General features: G+C 49.1%; 1 protein-coding gene across 1 annotated transcript in view; it reads left to right on the top strand.

The window, feature by feature from the left end:
- Positions 1–20,281, top strand: part of CCDC183 (coiled-coil domain containing 183) — a 319,356-nt gene that overhangs the window by 80,357 nt on the left and 218,718 nt on the right. Inside the window, exon 9 of the mRNA XM_086919361.1 lies at positions 19,712–19,815. Within this exon, the coding sequence (XP_086775487.1) occupies positions 19,712–19,815 (104 nt within the window). The remainder of the gene's footprint in view (positions 1–19,711; positions 19,816–20,281) is intronic.

Raw genomic sequence — 20,281 nt, 5'->3', positions numbered from 1 at the left:
AAGGTTAGTGGCGCCCGGCTGTTCTTGCGCTGCTTACAAACCCGACAACCGGTTGGTCCCACGGGTCCATTAGCATACAATCTGGGTATCCCCAGACTTACGCTCCTGTGCCTTTTATGCCATTTATGCCGGCTCCGACGCCGCGTTGGCTTTTCTTGCCGCCGCCGAAGCCTTCGACGCCGAAGCCTTCAACGCCAAGACCCTCGACGCCGACACCCTCGACGCCGATGCCGAATCCGATCCGACCTCGTGTACAGCGGTCTGGTCCTCCGGCTTCGGGCTCGCCGCCGGCTCCGGCTCCGACAGAGTCGATTCCAGATCCGTCGACTTCATTCATGAAGAAGAGGTCGAGGCGTGAGGCACAGAGACTTCTGGAAGAGCAGAGGTACAGTGAAGCAGAAATGGAAGAGGGTGAGCTGCAGGATTCAGAAGATCTTTTCGATGATCTGAGAGAGGCTAGTGGTCTTGAACTGTCCCCTGATTGGGATTTGGCCTCTATTTCTGACGCCCCTTCTAAGGATGTGACACCTTATCACGTGGTTATAAGGAAGGCTGCAACACTTCCTACTGCAGAGTATAAAGCTAATATACTTACTGAAGTCCTTCATTCGCCTACCTCTGTGGTCGAGCCTATGCTCCCTTTCAATGATGCTTTGGCGGAGCCTATATCTGAGTTTTGGAAAAGGCCGCTTACAGCCCCTGCTGTTTCAAGGGCAGTTGCAAGAAGGTACAGGGTGGCGCCTGGTGACCCGGACTTTTTATCCACACACCCTTTGCCAGAGAGCTTGGTTGTGCAGGCGGCCTGCTCGAAAAAATCTGCGGGTGCTTTTCCACAGGTTCCTGGGGATACGGAATCAAAGAAGCAGGACCAGGCTGCTAAAAAAGTCTTTTCCTCGGCAAGCATGGCGCTCAAATTGACTAATGCTACTTGTCTTCTTGTCTTATGGGACGCTATATCCATGCGTTGATGGATTCAGTCAAACAGCTGGTTCCAAAGCTTCCTGAGGGGGATAGGAAGGATTTTCAAGAGGTTATTGTTGACACTCAGGCTGCCGCTAGACTGGTCATTCAGAGTGGTCTGGACACTGCTGACTCGGTGGCAAGAGTGATGGGTTCTTCAGTGGCCACAAGAAGAGCGTCATGGCTTAAATCCTCTGAATTATCTGCGGATGTCCAAGCTGCCTTGATGGATTTGCCCTTTGATGGGTCAGGATTGTTTGGAAAGAAGGCTGATGCTGCTTTAGAAAGGTTCAAGGACAGCAGAGCAACAGCGAGATCTTTGGGCCTACAGTCCAGAGGTACTGTGGTGAAAAGTTTCAGAGGTTTTGGCAGGTCTTCCTCTCGGACCTACAGGCAGCCACAACAGCAACAGCAGCAGCAGCAAAATACGCTGTACAATTCATACAAAGGCAGGCAAAGAGCTCGCCCTAGGGGTCGTCAGGCCTCCTCCTCCTCCTCCTCTACCTCTTCTCAACCCCCTGCCACCACAGCAAAGCAGCCCTAGATCCGCCATTCCGGATCATGTGGGCCCAGTGGGGGGCGGGCTTACCCATTTTCTACGAGATTGGGAATTGATTACATCGGATCTTTGGGTTCTCAATCTCTTGGAGAATGGGTATGCTCTTCCCTTTCGGGAATTTCCCCCCAATTACCCTCCTTGCCAAGGTTTTTGTGTGGAGGACCACCTGCTGATCTTGCAGGAAGAAGTCCTGGCTCTGTTCAGAAAGGGTGGGATAGAGGTGGTTCCAGAGCAGGAGAGGGGTCAGGGGTGCTACTCCCGGTATTTCCTGATGGCCAAAAAGGATGGTAGACTTCGTCCAATCCTGGATCTCAGGATCTTGAACCTTTACCTGAAGCAGGAGAAGTTCAAGATGCTCACTCTTGCGCAGGTTCTTCAAGCACTGCTGGAAGAAGATTGGATGGTGTTGATCGACTTGAAGGATGCGTATTTCCACATCCCCATTCTGAAGTCGCACAGGAAGTATCTCCGTTTTACGGTGGGATCGCAGCACTACCAGTTTGCCGTCCTTCCGTTTGGTCTTACTACTGCGCCTCGAGTCTTCGCCAAGGTGATGGCAGTGGTGGCTGCACATCTCAGAAGGTCAGGGGTTCCGGTATTCCCTTATCTGGACGATTGGCTGATCAAAGCAGAGTCTCCGGAGAAGGTGCTCCATCATCTGCAAGTCACAACTCAGTTGTTGTACAGGTTGGGTTTTTCAATAAATGTACCCAAATCTCACCTGGTGCCCTCCTAGCGCAACCTGTTCATAGGTGCAGTACTGTACAGTATGTCGAGCATTCTCTCCACCTCAAAGGATTCGCGACATACAGGAAATTATTCCTTTATTTCACAATGGAGCGGTCGTCCCAGTCCTGAATGTCCTTCGTCTGCTCGGTCTGATGGCTTCCTGCATTTTGTTGGTCAACCATGCACGCTGGCATATGAGGGCACTCCAGTGGTGCCTCCGCAGGCAGTGGTATCAACACAACGGAGATCTCAGGGAGTCCATCAGGATCTCCAGGGAAACTGCAGCGGATCTGTCTTGGAGGAGTGTGGTGGGCAATCTGTCTCAAGGAAAGCCTTTCAAACTTCCTCCAGCGGTGGCCACAGTGATAACGGATGCATCCACTCTAGGGTGGGGTGCTCATCAGGGAGATCTGGAGATCAAGGGTCTTTGGTCTCCAGACGAAAGGTTGCTTCACATCAACCTTCTGGAATTGCGGGCGATAAGTCTGGCGGTCAAGGCCTTCCTCCCTTCCCTTCGCGGGCAGTCGGTTCAGGTCCTGACGGACAATACCACCACGATGTGGTATGTAAACAAGCGGGGAGGAGTAGGGTCGCAGTGTCTCTGCAGAGAGGTTCTGCGTCTCTGGTCCTGGGTTCAGGATCATCAGATTTGTCTGATGGCAAATCATCTGGCCGGAGTTCTGAACGTGCGTGCAGACAGTCTCAGTTGGCAGTTCTCGGCCGACCACGAGTGGAGGCTTCATCCAGAGGTAGTTGGTCACGTCTTTCGGACATGGGGGACTCCTTGGGTGGACCTGTTCGCCACTCACAAGAATGCTCACTGCCCATCACTCTACAGCCTCCAGTTTCTGATGTGGGGAGTCTTGGGGGACGCGTTTCAGTTGAGTTGGGTCTCTCAACTCCTTTACGCGCTTCCTCCCATACCCTTGATTCCTCGGGTTCTGAGGAAGATTCGCCAAGACCGGGCCCAAGTTATATTGATCTCCCCGGATTTGCCAAGAAGGGTGTGGTACACAGATCTTCTCCACCTTTCCTCGTGCCCGACGCTCCGTCTCCCTCTCAGGGCAGATCTCCTCTCTCAGATGGAGGGGCAGGTTCTACACCCCCACCTCCCAGACCTTACACCTTCATGCCTGGAGATTGAACGGGGCAACCTGAATTCCTTTTCTCTCCTACATGATGTGGTGGATGTCATTCTATCGGCCAGGTGTGACTCTACCAAGTCAATCTATTCATACAGATGGTCTAAATTTGTGACTTGGTGTGGGGAGAAGTCCATTGACCCTTTGAGAACACGTTTGTCAGATATACTCCTATTTGCTCTTTCTTTAGCGCAGCAAGGGTTTGCTGTGGCTACGGTTCAAGGTTATCTTTCGGCTTTGTTGGCATTTCTCTGCCTGCCTGATCAGCCGTCCTTATTTAAATCTCCTATTGTTTTAAGATTTCTGAAGGGCCTTACAAATAAATTTCCTCCTTCTCCTTTTATTGTCCCTCAATGGGACTTGAATCTGGTGCTTACTTTTCTAATGGGTTCCCCTTTCGAACCTCTACATAATTGTCCCTTGAGGTTGTTGTCTTTTAAGACGGTTTTCCTAGTTGCAATTACCTCGGCAAGGAGGGTAAATGAGCTTCAAGCTCTTAGTTCGAAGCCAACATTATTGACTATTCATGCTGAAAGAATGGTACTCAGGACCAGGGCTGCTTTTCTGCCTAAGGTGATAACTCCCTTCCATCTGGGGCAGTCCATTACCCACCATACCTTCTATCCTCCCCCTCACCCTTCCAAGGAGGAGGAGCGGCTTCACCGTCTGGACCCTAAGAGGGCGGTGAGCTTTTATCTTGATAGGACTAAGGACTATCGAGTTGATGACCAGCTGTTTGTTGGATTTGCTGGTTGCAGAAAAGGAAGAGCTGTGCACAAGCGCACACTTTCGAGATAGATAATTCTATGCATCAAGATCTGCTACGTCCTTGCTGGTAAGGAATCTCCAGAGGGTATAAGAGCCCACTCTACTAGAGCGAACTTCTGCTTTGTCTAGGGGTGTTCCTGTTGAGGACATTTGTAAAGCGGCAACATGGGCCTCCCTCCACACTTTCGCGAAGCATTACTGCTTGGATACCGAAGTGAGGAGGGAGGGCCACTTTGCGCGTTATGTCCTTCAGGATTTTCTGGTATAGGTGAGTGGACACCCTCCTCCGGGAGTGGGGACTGCTGTGGAATCTATTCACAAGGTGAGGAATCCACTGGCAGATGTATCCTTCAAAAGAACAAGTTACTTACCTTCAGTAACGCTTTTTCTGGTGGATACAGTATCTGCCTGTGGATTCCTCACTGACCCAGCCGCCTCCCCGTTGTCCACTCTTCTATACCTGAGTAACTGTGATGTTAATATGTTTTTTATTGTTGAAGGAAAAGTTTTATTTCCATTGCTTTTCTGCTTGGTTTCACACTATGTGTGTTTTCTTGACATTTGTGTACTGTGTTTACTGTGTATACATCTACTGATGTTGGTCCGTCCGTGTGCCTCGAAAGCACGGAAAAAAGGGCGGAACTGACATCATCACGCCGGCGTGGGCCTATTATGGAGTTGGTGACATCAGCGGAGTCGCGCGCGGTGTCGTGCCTCAGTGACGTCGTCCACATCGGCGCGAAGCTATAAAAAGAATTTCCGAATGTTGCTGACGCAAGGGGATACTCACAGGGTGAGGAATCCACAGGCAGATACTGTATCCACCAGAAAAAGCGTTACCGAAGGTAACTTGTTCTTCCTTACCTTTGAATTTCCCAGGCGTCAGACTGGATCTGGAAACTTTTGCTGAGCAATATTCCTTGCGCTTGCCATCGGGTGGCTCCATGTGACGTCGGTGACACCGGTAGCATCGGTTATGACATCACAGTAACTATATAGGTGCCACCCAGACGTGCAGACGTCAATTCTTTTCTTTCCAGTTAAGCGCCGATCCAGGAAGAACTACCCCTCTGTCACTTTTTGACAGACCGTTTCTCGACTTTTTGTTGAATTCTGAATTTTTTCCAACTTTATGTGCGCGTAGGTCTTCAAGGAAGATAGGGTTCAAGCCGTTCCAGTGCCTGCCACTGCATGATGTCAGTTACCGACCGCCACCTCATTTGTCTCTGGTCTATCGAGCATGACGACGATTCAAAGTTATGCTCCTACTGTCAGGCTATGGCTCCAAAGGCCTTGTAGGAGCAGTCTATGAAGCTCCTTGCTGCTTGGCAGTCGACACCGTCCAGAGAGACTCCACGGAGGTCCTGCTCCTGATCGAAGAAGAGGAGATTGCTGGACCGCTCCCGAAGCCCAAAGCCCTCTTCATCCCATTCAATGTGTTCAGGACACTCGGGGAAGAGGCACAAGAAGAAAAAGAAGTCCAAGCGGACTTCATCTTCGCCTCGACTGTTGTCCTTCGACGAAAGAGGTAAGGAGCAACAACGATAGGCCATCGGGCCATCGGGGTCGGAAGGGACCCCATCTAATTTAACGCCATCGGCTCCAGTCAAGGCGCCAGTGGAGCCTCATAGATCCTATCCAGGTCGACACCGGTTGTGCCATCACGACCTCCTTCGGCATCGACCCGAAGTCGGTGGTGCCAGTGCCCGCCGGCAGTGCCAGCCCCATCATTATCCCAGATGACACGAAGTTGGAACGTCGCCGCTCGACGCCAATTCCAGCACTGATTGAACCCAGGGGTTCTATGTTTTTGCCTGTGTTATGTTTGGGAGATGAAGGGGAGGGGTCTATGGACCATTTGGAACACCAGGATGACTCTGCAGAGCAGTAAGACTGGTTTGGGGAACTTGGAAAAAAGCCAGAGGACTGGACACTTCTCCAGATACTGGCATGCTCTCTCCACCAACTGTGGCTATGGAGGAGGGGGCATCTTATTCCATGGTGGTTAAAAACAGCCGAGGTCCTCAGACTAGATCTGTCTATTCTGCAGGTTAGGAGTAATTTCCTGACTGAAGTGTTTCAACCTGGGGCTTCCACCTCCGAACCCTTTTTGTCCTTTAATGAAGCACAACTGATGTCCTTCTAGGCACGTGGTTTAAGCCTAGCACAGGGGCTCCTTTGAATAGGACAATTGCAGGCCACCAGGTGACTCAAAGTTCCTCAGCCAATACTCGACCCCTGAAAGTTTGATGGTGCAGACCTCCACATCCCCGGGCATGTTCCCTGACGCCCCTCTGGATAGAGAATCCAAGAAGCTGGATTCATTTGGTAAGAAAAAATGTTCTTCCTCCAGCCTCGCATTGCAGTCGGTGTATACTGCATGCTTATTTGGCCATTTCTCCCACTCCCTTCGGGAGATGAATGCACAAGTGCTGTCACAAGTCACGAGCTGTGCTCTCCCAGGCTGTTAAGGATGGGAGAGATGCTGTAAAATTTACCTTAAGGTGTGGGCTTGATACAACGAATTCGCGGGGCAGATCAATATCCATGACAGTGGCCTTGAGGAACACGCCTGGCTTAGGACAACTGGCTTTGCGGGCAATGTCTAGGCAAATTTGATGGACATGCCTTTTGATGGATCCCATCTTTTTGGAAAATGCAGATTCAGCTCAAGGATTCTCGAGTTACGGCCATATCCTTGGGCCTCTCTTCTACTCCTCGTGGCCAGTCTACCTTTTGCCCCTTTCATGGCAACGGAAGGGTATGTCAGCCCTATCCCTGCCCCCGTCCTGCACAAGCTTCCCATGCCATCCAGAGACAGGGAAACAGTTCATTCTGACCTAGGAATGGAATCCAGAAGTTATTGGCCACCCTGCCCTCGGGAGGCTCATAACATCGGACAAGTGGGTGTTACAGATCATTCAGGAGGGCTATTCTTTGCAGTTCCTTTCTTTTTCTCCTCCCATTCTGCCAAATCGATGAGGAGGATCAATTGAAATTGCTCCAGGAGGAACTTACAGCTCTCTTGGCCAAGGGAGAGAGTCCCGGTTTCAGAAGTAGGCAGTGGCTGTTATTCCCACTACTTTCTGATTCCGAAGAAGAACAAAGGGTTACAGCCCATTCTAGATCTTCAGACTGTCAATCTCATTTTCAAGAAGGAGAAGTTCAAGATGCTTATCTAGCTCAGGTCTTGTCTGCCCTAGACAAAGAAGACTGGATGGTAGGGTTGGACCAGCGGCATGCATATTTTCACATAACCATTCTGCCATGCCACAGGCATTACCTGTGGTTGAAGGAAGGCTGTGAGCACTTTCAGTTTACCGGGCTCCCTTCGGCCTTACCAGTGCCCTTTGGGTGTTCACCAAGGTGATGGCGGTGGCCGCGACTTATCTGCGCAGGTTAGGGGTGTAAGACTTCCCCAACCTAGACGACTTGCTGTTGAAGGCGTCCTTACCCCAGGCTGTCGCCTCCCACCTTCAGACTACAGCGGACCTCCTGCATTCGCTGGGGTTCTCTATAAATATGCCAAAGTCACACCTGACTCCTTCTCAGATGCTCTCTGTAGGAAAGTAGGATCTGCTTTCATGGTCACCCTCACTTTTTGCTGGTGTCATTATGTTTTTCTGACTGGGATCCTGCTAACCAGGACCCCAGTCTCTGTTCATCCTCTCTAAATTGAACATGGTGAGTACTTAGGTACTCTCCAGATTGGCTACTGGTGTACCCTTGTAAATCCCTAGTATAGGTACACCATGGGTCCCCAATGGGCAGCAACATGTATTATACCACCCATGAGAGACCACCCATTGCAGCCTATGTAAGCTGGTGCTAACACCACAAAAGATATACGGTTTCCTATATCTGAAGTCACTACTCTTAAAACCTATAAGTCATCCCTAAGGCAGGCCTTTCAATCCTGAAGGCAGGGTGCTGGGTCCTATGTGTGAGAGTGCCCCTGCATGAGCAGTGCACCCCTACAACCTTCAGAGTACATTCTCCCTGGTTGCAAGTGCATCAGCCATTGAGACATATAGAGTGGCCATGCGTCATTACGCGATGACCAACTCTAAACTGGCTGTAACAAACCCTGTCATGTTTGGTATCGAACATGTTAGAATCTTACCCCCACACCGTAGATGGTGTATACCCCCATACCGTAGACGGTGTGGGAGGTATGATTTCATGCACTGTAAATCTCCTTTCGGAGAGCTTGTGGTACAAGTTTCCTAAAATTGGACAGCTAGCTAGGGCTAGGTATCCTGTCACATCGAGATGTGAGCACTTCCCAGACAGGCTTTAGTGTATTGGCGCAGGGTCGGGGTGCTTGCCAGCGCCACTGAGACTGCCCTTCTTGCATACTCCAGCTCAAACCAGTTCAGGAAGCCGTTTGCTCCCCCTCTGGTGCGAAACTGGACAAAGGACATGGGAGTATCCTCCCCACTGTCTAGCCCCTCCTCTGGTAGGGACCCCTGAATCATCTTCCCAACCCTTTCCTTAAGGTACTTAAGGGCTTACCTGAGGGTGGGTCCCTAGATCAGTCATGGGATTCGATTCAGATCCAACTCCACGTCATCTTCAACCATCTGGACAATCTGACCATGTCGGACTGACCGTGTTGGACTGACCGCATTGAACTTTGCTTTGGGAACCAAGACTGCAACCGGGAAAACTGGGAAGACTCTGGCTGCTCCAGATCTCATCGTCCTGCAAGTCCGGTGCACCGTCAGTGTCCGTGTTCCATACAGCAGGTTCCACACTGGTCCTGTGGACATCCAAGACACCCGAAGGAATCTCCATTGGAGTGAAGGAGTCACTCCCCTGCATCCCGCAGGCACTACAACATAGCCGACAATTTTGCTGATCCTGGGCTACTACGGACTCTGAGTGGCTCAGTAACACAGGTGACATTATTGCAACTCCCTCAAGGCCTGCACTGGCTTTAGATCGAGTCTGAGGCCAGTATCCCTCGTCTGTACCGCCGGCACCGAGCCTCTGTGCACCGCATCGGCTGGCCGTTGCTAAGGCTGGGGGACTTTCATCTCCAGAGATCTTCAGGTTCTTTGGAGGGTCTTCTTTGATACCAGTGTGCTCCCCTGCTTGTTTGGGGCCTGCTCTGATTTACCTAGTCGTGGTGAGTCACCTGGATATTGCTGATCCTTACCCTGCACTTTACCATCGATTTCTACGCCTGTTGCTGTTGCCAAGGAGAGTTGGTGCTCCTTCTGGACACTGACCCCCTGGCTCTCGACATATGATGTGGGACAGCTCGTGAATGGGTCCTGGTCTTCCACAGCGCTGCCTGGTCCGCACAGCGTCATCTTCAAGGGCACAGTCAACCATCCTGCATCTATCGACTTCGGTGGGCACTCATCTTCTATGCCTCCTGGTCACTCCTCAGTGGCATACATTCTGTCCCCTCTGCTTGCAGGTTCTACACATCTTGAATCCACCTTTGGGTTTCACCGGATTCCTTTGTCTTCTTCTCCAGGTGTATCTCTGCTGAAGTCCTTCATTGTGGTCTATGGCGGTTTCTGACGTCACTTGACACCTATGCTCCCGACTTCCATGGTGTAGGTATCCTGGTTCCTGGGGTATCCATGGGTGGGGTGCCTCTCCAAACTTCCATTTTCCTGGGGGTTTCTTTAGGGTCCACTGGGAAGGGTCCTTTTTTCTTTAAAACTGCAACCATTGACTTGTGTTGATCAAGCAGTCGTATTCACTCTCTGCCCACGGCCTAGGTGGGGTTCCTTGCCCTGCACTTCTTCGTCTTCTGGGTCCATTCTTGATTAGAATCGTGGTTCACATTCCACTATTTTAGTATATGGTTTAGTTTCCTCCATGAGACCACTGTGTATTTATTGTTCCATTTCCTAAGTATTTGTTTGTATTGTAAATATATCTCTAAGTTAGTGAGTGTTAGTAATAAAATACATATTTTTATAAATACACTTTGTGATTCTTTTTCACTTAACCTATACCATAAGATTAAGTACTGGTAAAAACAAGCTGCTTTACACTCCTGGACTAAGCCTGAAGGCTACTCTCCACAGCTACCACTTAGAGAGATTTCTAAGATTGTCTAAAACCACTAAAATCACAATAAGGGTGGACTGGATTAGTGCAGGGTGCTACACTTACATAAGTGAGCACCATATACTAAGCCAGCCTCTCCCACTCCCTTTCATCACAGCTGTTCTGGACACAGTGCAGGTTTGGGCCTATCCTCCCGAGCAGCAAGTCCAGGATATTCAGGTTATGATTCCGATGTTTCAGCCTCTATCCTGGATTTCGGTGAGACTGATTCTGAGGCTGTTGGGACTCATGGGCTCCTGCATCCTGTTTGTAAAGCATACCAGGTGACGTATTCAGGCTCTGCAGTGGGACTTGACGTTCCAGTGGGCACAGCATCGGGGAAATCTCACCAACATTGTCCAGATCTCGGAAGGAACTGCAAAAGGTCTGCAGTGGTGATTGACGTACCGGGATTGGGTCAACTGCAGACCCCTCTCCCTTCCCCAACCAGATCTCACAGCGGTGACAGATGCGTCACTTCTGGGTGGGGTGGCCATCTGGGAGAGGTTGGGATCAGGGGACACCGGTCTCCGGTGGAGTTGGGGCTTCACATAAATTTGCTGGAACTTCAAGCAATTCGATTGACATTGAAAGCATTTCTTCCCTCTGCCAAGGGAAAGTTAGTGCAGGTGTTCACGGACAACACCAATGCCATGTGGAACTGTAACAAGCAAGGCGGATTTTGGTCGTGGACCCTTTGTTGAGAGGCCCTGCACCTCTGAACATGACTGGAACAGCAGAGAATAACCCTGGTGGTTCAACATCTGGCTGGTTCTCCGGACAAACTCAGCTGTTGATGCCTAGCGGAACACGACTGGTGTCTCTAGTCGGAGGTAGCGTAAGGTCTCTTCCAGCAGTGGGGTTATCTTTCTGCTCTATTCGCTTTTTTGCGGCTGCCAGACCAACCCTCTCTCTTTAGGTCTCAAATTGTACATAGGTTTCTTAAGGGGCTGGCTCACTTGTTTCTGCCCACACCCTTTATTATGCCGCTGTGGAACCTTAATTTGGTCCTCACCTATCTTATGTGTGCTCCCTTCGAGCATTTACACAACTGAACCCTCCGGCTGCTTACCATCAAGACAGCCTTTTTAGTGGCAATTACATCTGCCCGGAGGGTGAGTGAGTTGCAGCCGCTGTGACAAAGTGATGCTTAACATCTGGGCTTCTTTTTTTCCAAAGGTTGTGACCCCATTCCATCTGGTTCAATCCATCATACTGCCAACCTTCTTTGCCCCCCGCATCCCTCTAAGGAAGAGGAGCGTCTTCAACAAGTGGACCCAAAAAGAGCGTTGTCGTTCTACCTTGACCAAACATAGGAGTTCCGGGTAGATGACCAACTCTTTGTGGGGTATATGGGAGCTAATAAGGGGTAGTCAGTGCAGAAAAGGACCATTGTTTGCTGGGTCATTCTCTGCATTAAGATATGCTATTCCTTGGCTAAGAAGCAGCCTCCTGAGGGATTACGGGCACATTCCACCAGGGGAAAGGCTGCGACTATGGCCTTGGCTTGGTGTGTCCAAGTCCTGGATAACTGTCACACGGCAACGTGGGCATCATTACACATGTTTGCCAAGCACTAATGCCTGGACTGTCAGGTCCGCAGGGACTGGCGTTTTGTTCATTTGGTCCTGCAGGACTTTCTAGTATAAGGATGGTATGGCTTGGGTATCTAATTCAAAGGTAAGGAATCTGCAGCTAGAAATCTCTAACAGATGAACAAGTTACCTTCTGTAACAATTTATTTGGTCGAGACTCTATCTAGCTGCAGATTCCTTACAGCCCCTCCCTTGCCTCCCCGCTTTGCGGACTAATATTGTAGGGTTAGGGTTACTCCCCTTTTCAGGGCCCTAGTTTTGCACACAACTAGGTCAGTTACTTCGTGGCTCTGCACTTCTGGCGTGGAAAAAACAAAAAGTAGTGACGTCTGTGTGTCTAGGTGGTGCCTATATAAGTACCGCAACATCATAACCGACGCTACCGCCACCAACAACGTCATGCGGAGCCAAAGGGAGCCACCCGACGGCGCGCTCAAAGGTGTATTGCTCAGGAAAAGTTTCTAGATCCAGCCTGACGCCTGGAAAATTCAAAGGTAAGGATTCTGAAGCTAGATAGAGTCTACACCAGATAATGCATTACCGAAGGTACGTTATTTGTTCATTAGGATCTGTTACTGGAGTGGAAGAAATATCATTTGAAGAATGTGAACACTCAGATCGAATTCTGTATGAGTTAGTTGATCCAAATGTTGTCTCAAATTAAGAGATAAATATTGAGCCACGTGCTGAGAAGGGTGTCGCAGCGCTCGTTAAAGAAAAACACACCGAGGCACAGGTACTTTAGATGCGTGCTTCTTTATTCCCTTCTAGTAGCATACTAGCTTACAGACTACTGTTTCCTGTCCACGTCGTTTCCGGTTCCTATTTCCTGTCCGCCTGTCCTGTCCCTCGACAGGGTCAGGCGGGAAGACATGACATCTCCCCTGTTTTGCAAAGTCTCGCTTCCCCTACATTTCTTCCACGAGTCGTCGAGGTTTTCTGATCAGACGTGGGCGTTGTGGGCGCTTCTCTCGCTTGGGTGTGTGACTGTGATGAATTATGGGTTCCACCAGTCGTGGGGGGCTGTGATTTTGGTCACTGTCATCGCTTTGGTTAGACAGCTCGCTTGAGAGTTGGCTGGATGAGGTTTCATGTCGATCACGCCTGGAGCATCTTTTGAAGTGTGAAATGTTTCTTGTTAGCTGTTTGTGATCCGCTTTGGCTGTGATCATGGTTCCTTTTCTCTGGATGACCTGTAAGGGGATATCAAGATATCGACTGTCTGCATTGGCTCGGCGGTCACTCTTTACTATTACCCAGTCTCCTTCTTGGATATTGGAGTCTCTGGCATGTCTACGCCGGTCGGCATAGGTCTTCATCTTGTTCTTCTTTGCTTGATCAATGTCAACTAGTGTGTTGTGATCGATGGTAATTGGTCGTTGTTGTGACGCTACATTTAACATAGGTATTCTGGTACGAGGCGTTCTTCCTAGCATCACCGTAGCTGGGCACTGGTTGGTGGTGGCGTGTGGCGTATTCCGATAGGCTCTTAGTACTTCATTCAGCGTTTGTTGGATGTCCCGGTGGGACGACGCAGCTTGTTGAATTGCCTTTTTGAGTGTCCCCATGAATCGCTCCACCATGCCATTTGCCTGCGGCCATAGTGGTGTGATCTTTTGGTGTTTGAAGTTAAGATGGGTTGTGAAATTTGTGAATTCCTGCCCGTTGAAGGGGGGCCCATTGTCTGTCTTGACTCGCAGTGGGATGCCCCAGGCTGCGAATATCTCATCGAGCACCGGAATCACGGTAGTTGCTCGGGTGGATGATATCAGGTGTGCAAATGGAAATCGAGAGTATTCATCCATAGCTACCATGATGTATTGCCCCGATTGTAATGGTCCAAAGAAGTCGACTGCAATCTGTTGCCAGACTCCCTCTGGCAGTTCCGACATTTGCCGTGGTGCCGGTGGCTCTTCTCGGCTGACTATCTGACATGTCATGCAGTCTTTCAGAGTTGTTTCTACCATGTTGTCAAGAGAGGGAAACCAGACACGCTCTCTCAGGGCTTTCTTAGTTGCATTGATGCCTCTGTCGCCTTCATGTGCCAGATTGACAACTCCTTGGCGTAGTTTGTGCGGGATTACTATCCTCCCCCTCTCAAGAGAAGGCCATTGTCACTAATGGACAGTTCATCGCGCACCCGTTGGAATGCCGCGAGGTCATGGCGCAGTGGCGCAGAGTCTTGGGAGTGCTGTTTCACGTCCCTCCATGAGTTGGTGCGGATTCGAGTCATTATGGCTTGCACGAGGGGGTCAAGTGCAGAGGCTTCTTGAATGGCTTCAACTGGAACTGTGGGAGGACATGCGGTGTCAACAACAAAGTGAAGGTATTCATCCGCCACAGAAAGTGCAGCACGTCTACCGGGCAGTGGGTGGCGTGACATGAAGTCAGCTGGGTTTTCAGATTTGCCTGGTTTGTGGACAATGGTAAATATGTAGTCTTGCAGACGGAGGCCCCACCGCTCGATGCGTGGTGGCATCTTCGCATTGGGGTTTCCAAAGATTGTGATGAGTGCCTGATGGTCCGTGATGATCGTGAAGTGTTTGCCGTAAACAAAGAGATGGAAGTGCTCGCACGCCCATACGACAGCCAGGCTTTCTTTCTCCGGCTGGGAGTACGCCTTTTCGCTGTCCGTGAGGCTGCGGCTTGCGTATGCTATGATGTGTCTCTGGTCAGAGTCTTCACGGTATTGGGCCAGGATGGCACCCAGGCCCACCGGGCTGGCGTCTACTGTAATTTCCGTCTTTTTCTTTGTGTCGAAATATGCCAGGTTGATGGCAGACCCGACAGCTTGTTTGATAATGGTGAAAGCTTGATGACAGGCTTCAGTCCAGTCAAATGGCTGACCTTGACGAGTGAGTTCTCGTAGAGGATAGCTGATTGTGGCATAATCTCGAAAGTACCGTGCACAGTAGCTTGCCATCCCAAGGAAAGAGCGAAGGTCACTCACGTCTCTGGGTGTTGGGGTGTCGGCAAGGGCTGTCACCTTTTCAGGGTTCGGTCGCATTCCGTCTTTGGAAAATATATGGCCATAGAATTTTAAAGTGTCTCTGTGGAATTCGCACTTGCTAGCGTTGAGTGTTAGATTTGCAGTCAGTAATGCATGGCAGACTCTATCCAGTGCGGTGTCGTGTTCGGTTTGGTCCTTTCCAAATACCAGTAGGTCATCAATGTAATTGAAAGCATTTGGGATGCCTTGTATAACTCGTCTGATGGCTTCTTGAAAGATCTCGGCGGCCGAGGAAATGCCAAAGTTTAAGCGTTTGTATCGAAACAAACCGTGGTGGGTGGTGAAGGTTGTGATATATCTGGATTTGTCGTGTAACTCCAACTGGTGGTAGCCTTTATTTAGGTCAAGTTTGGAGAAGACTGTGGCACCATTTAATTTTGTGATCATGTCACTGATGTGGGGCCCAGGGTGGCGTTCCCGCTCGATAGCGGTGTTGGGCGCGCGCATATCGACACACAGTCTGACCTTGTTATCCTGTCCCTTTTTGGGGACCACCACAACTGGTGATACCCATGGGGTGGGTCCTGTCGTGCGTTCTATGATGTCTGTTTGAAGCAGGTCTTGGAGCTCGTCATCAACGGCTTGTTGTAGATGAAACGGCACCTTCCTATGGTGTTGAGCGATGGGTGTCACGTTCTCGTTGATGTGTAATTTTACCTTGAAGTGGTTCAACTTGCCAAGGCCTTTGAACAGGTTTGGAAACTTTGCCACGATGTCAGGAGCATCTTCTGTCATGTACAGCAGTTCTACAAGTTTGAGTCTTTCTGCCGTGGGTAGGCTTAGCAAGCAATCTGCGACATCTGGCCCCTCTACCACATGTATGTAGGTGTCGATTTTCCGATCCTTGAACGTGAGCGTGGTAGGAAATCGACCCAAGCAAGGCAGTGGTTTGCGTGACATCCATGTAAATATGCGAACAGCAGCTGGTTCTAGTTTAGGTTTCTGCTTCATGTTGTGGTATTCTAGGGCGCAGATGTAATTCAAGGAAGCTCCGGAATCTAGGACAAATTTTGCCGGGTGGTCGCCTATTAGTATGTCAAGCTGTGGATATCGCTTCAATCGGTCTGGGTCTGAGACCATGCAAATATACTCATCACTGTCCTGTGACGTGGGGGTGCGTGAAGACGACTCGCTGGAGGTGTCTCTATGGGACCGGTATGATTCAGTCGCATGATGCTTGGTGCGGTGGCCACTTCCGGATCGTCCTCTGGATTGCCGGGAGTATGTTGATTGGACGCTGGAGTTTGATGAGCTGGATGACCGATCTCTTCTCTCTTCTATTGCTCGTGCATGATGTCTTTTGACAGACGACCTGTGATTTGGCTGCTTGGCCTGGCATGCGATCTCGAAATGGTTATCTCTTCCACAGCGGTGGCATCTCTGACCTATCGCTGGACACTGTCCCGAGTGTGGGTAGTCTTGCCCGCATCTGTAGCAAGTGGGCGCAGACTTCGTGGATTTCGTGTGTCGTGAACTTTGTTTGGACGATGTTTTCCGGGTGGTGTGGGACTTGTGAGATTTTGACGTATGTCTGGACGTATTGGAAGAGCTGTGTGCCTGGACTCGCAGAGCCTGGTCCTTCCTGTCTGATGATTTCTGTGTTTCCATCCACTTGGCATAGTCTTCTGCTTGATCGTTGATCCTCGTTAGTTCCTCAATCTCCTCTAATGAGTATGGTTTCTTTAAGAGTCTCCTGCGGAGAGTTTCAGATTGGCATCCGTCGATAATGCGGAGTCTCAGAGCATCCTCCGTTTTGAAATTATCGAAGTCACAGTATCGCGCAAGTCTTTTTATGCGCATGATGAAATCACTCATGCACTCATCTTTCTCTTGAGCTGCTAGGTTGAACGTGTGACGCTCGTAGTCTACGTTGCGTTTGTGAAGGAAACGCCGATCAAGGGCAACTTTTACCTCATCGTAAGTGGCAGTTGCTGCTTTGGGTAGTTCTTTGATGATTTGTGCGATGTCCGGGCCTATCAAATTTCTTAGGGCCACTAGTTTTTGCTTGGGGTCTTGTACCTGGGACCCTATCATGTAGTCTTCAAAGTCCTCACTCCACGTTTTCCACGTTGGGCCCATGCTGTTTCCTGGCGTTAGTGGCAGTGGTTGTGGTTGGCGCATGAACGATGCTCCAATAGGGTTGGTGGCCATCGTGGGCGCGTTGTTAACTGGAGGGTTTGGGCCTCCTGTGTTTGCTGGTCCTGCTACCTCGTTTACCCCTGATGAGCTGTCGGGGTTTGTATTGGACATTTGTAATTGGCTGACCCTGTGTGATTAAATTGTATATAATCCCGATTTGTTTCTTTGGTTCTGGGGTCCTTCTGTATCCTGGGCTTGCGTTTTCCGCCTTGTTCTGCAACCAGTTTATTAATTTTCGGACGGTGCCTGACCCTAAAATGGCCGCCGTCGAAGGTGTGTGGTCTGTGTTATGCACTGGCGCCTGACCCCAACATGGCCGCCACTCGAGACATGAAGTCCTTTTTTTGATTCCCCTCGTGGTCTCTTGACTCCCTCGTGTTGGCTGGGTTTTGTATGTAAGTATGGCAGGGCGCGCTGGGCAGTTTGCAGGGTTTAGACTCACCCTAGTATTCTTTTTTTCTTTCTTGTTTGGCCGGCCTCTGCACCTTCTCTTTGATGTCTGGGGCTGCTTTCCGGCGCTGCGACGCTAAGAGGAGCCGACCGCTCGACTCTAGGGGTTGCCTGGTAACAGCGCTCGTTTGCCCGTGCTCGTTACCTGCAGCCAGCGTCTTTCTCGGCAGGCGGGGGCGGGGTCCGGACGCACACGGAGCAGCGCTCCGGTTCTCCGCAGGCAGCTTGTATGCACATGGGGTGACAGCGCCCGTCACACGCGCTTGTCCTTTTCTCTGCAGGCAGGGTCTGGCCACACACACAGTAGCGCTCTGGCATACGCTCTCTGTTTTTTTCAGCGGTCGGCTGGAGGCACCTTGACTTTTGCGCTCTTTCTCCGCGCGGCCAGGATTGGTGCTGCAGGGCTCGGTAGTCGGCCACACAGGGTGGCTGAGCGATGATGCTGCGTGTGGGGTTTATGGGCATCCCACCCTCGTCGCCAATGTCGCAGCGCTCGTTAAAGAAAAACACACCGAGGCACAGGTACTTTAGATGCGTGCTTCTTTATTCCCTGCTAGTAGCATACTAGCTTACAGACTACTGTTTCCTGTCCACGTCGTTTCCGGTTCCTATTTCCTGTCCGCCTGTCCTGTCCCTCGACAGGGTCAGGCGGGAAGACATGACAAAGGGGTCCAGTTGGTAGAATTAGGGTGGTGACTCAAGGTGGGTTCTATCATTGGTTCACCCAAGAAGTCTAAAATAATGTTATTATTTGTTGAAGAATGAGACGATTCCCCCTCATCATTTAGAGAAATGTTTTGCCTTTTATTTGGAGGCCCAGGCCAGATTGCATCATCTGGATCATTATTTTTTTTTTCATAACCATCAACTGAATCATGTACTTTTATCACATGGATGAGAAACTCAATTTAATTAGCTGGATTTGACACCTCTCAGCTTGGAGGATCTAAATCAAGTTATTCAATAATTTTAGAATTTTGATTACTTTTTTTTACGTTTCTTAGAACCACCTGCATCTGTAGGGTTAGATTTTTGAGCTAACATTTTTTGCATGAAACTTTCAATTGACCTTGAAATATTTGACATCGAATCATTGACAGCCTTTTGTACTGAATCCATGATAAAAGACTTCAAGGTATCTCTAAACATTTGGGGTTACTCCTCCTCGCAGAAGGAGGCATGCACTTTGTTCATCTTTATAAATATATATGTGTTACAATATTAAAAAGGCTTAGGATAACTGAACTGACCACAATAAAATAATTTAAACATTACTATGTAAATGTGCTCATGATGAAAATCGATGTTTGTTAGGAGTAATTGAATTCTGAACTCATGTCAAAAATTGAAGAACTGGAAAATATATTTATATATATATGTAACTTGCAATAGCAGTGTCGAACTGCCATAGGAAAAAACTTCTGAAAGTTATTATAGAAGATGTGACTGAGGTGAAACGGGGCATTCCTGAGGCGGGGCTGTCTAAGAAAGATATCACTTTAAAAAGAACATCTAAGGGCCACGGAACGCCTTCCAGGATTTGGTCAGTTTATATATATATATAAAATTGAGCATTTTAAAACGCTCTGTAAATGTGAAAGAATTTGAAACTGAAGGCTAGAGATTTGGTTTGTGCCCTTAGCTTGATTCCTGGGAACAGTGCAAATACAGTAATTTGCAGACAGAAATTATAGCATGTATTAAAAGTAAAAAAAACAGCAATCTAGTAGAAACTTGAATGTCGCTGGTATCTTAGAAATAAAACAACGTTTTGAAATGCCATATCCTTCCAATTATATACTTTGTTTGTGATAATGAATAGTTTTAACTGGGTCAACTCCACGTGTTTGAGTGAATTCAGGTTGTCAGTGGGTGGGTTGATGGCACACTTTAAGAGAGCTATTAAACTGAGATTAAATGCATTGCAAGTTTCTCACAGTGCCTGTCAATGGGTCATAAAGTCGTTTATTCCTTGGCCTTTCAGCAGAGTGCACAGTGCAATGGTCAAATATTTACCAATTGTAATTGCGCGAAAGTGTGAGGTATGCAGCTGGAGGATTTTAGAAAGATGTGGGTAGTTAAAGGATGTGAGTGTCCAACAATGTGGGAGGCTGCAGAAGAAAGTGGTGTTAAAAGGAGAACAGGAGTGTATAAGCCACCAAGAAGGCCATCACCCGTTCCACAGACCTACTCTGCTTTATTCACCATCTCCCTCTACGTGATCTGTGTCATGATCTTGTCGCACAATTTTGGTTTTCCCCTTTTTTCTTCTATTTCTCACCCTTAGCATTGGCAAAGGCAGAGGCTGAGAAAACCCTGACCAAGAGCCAGCAGAAGCTGTTCACAGACATCGACAACCTCAAGAATGCAGTGCATTGCTCAAAGATTGAGGTAGGTGATCATGATTTACTCCCTTGATCTCACTCTTTTCTTTATTCAGGAAAATTAAACCCTCAGTCAGTAGATAAGCATTCATAATTGTATTGTATTATATTGTAGTGGCATTTGTATAGCTCCTCATGCCTGTAGAAAGGCCTCAACATACTTCTTGGAGCACAGAATAAAACATACTACTCCATTTGGGCTTCCAGCATGTGTGTATACTCCAGCTTTTGTGAGAAGAGGTTTGGTATCATGGGTGAGGTTCAGTGAGATGCTCCTGTGCTGTTGCAGCAATCTTTAAGCAGCATCTAAGCATGTAAAGAGGAGTCAGAGATACAGTTTCCTACATGCTGGTGGGCTATCTGTGTGTGCCGGACCGATTCATCCTTAGTGAAGGTAGTCAGGGTCTTGCAGTAGTTTTTTGATGTATGGATGTCTTCTGTTGGGAAACAACCATGTTTCTACCACCTTACTA

This window comes from Lissotriton vulgaris, chromosome 5, assembly GCF_964263255.1.
Source record: "Lissotriton vulgaris chromosome 5, aLisVul1.2, whole genome shotgun sequence".
Lineage (NCBI taxonomy): Eukaryota > Metazoa > Chordata > Amphibia > Caudata > Salamandridae > Lissotriton > Lissotriton vulgaris.
Note: the sequence above shows the minus strand (reverse complement) of the source record. Positions and strands in the feature narration are given on the sequence as shown.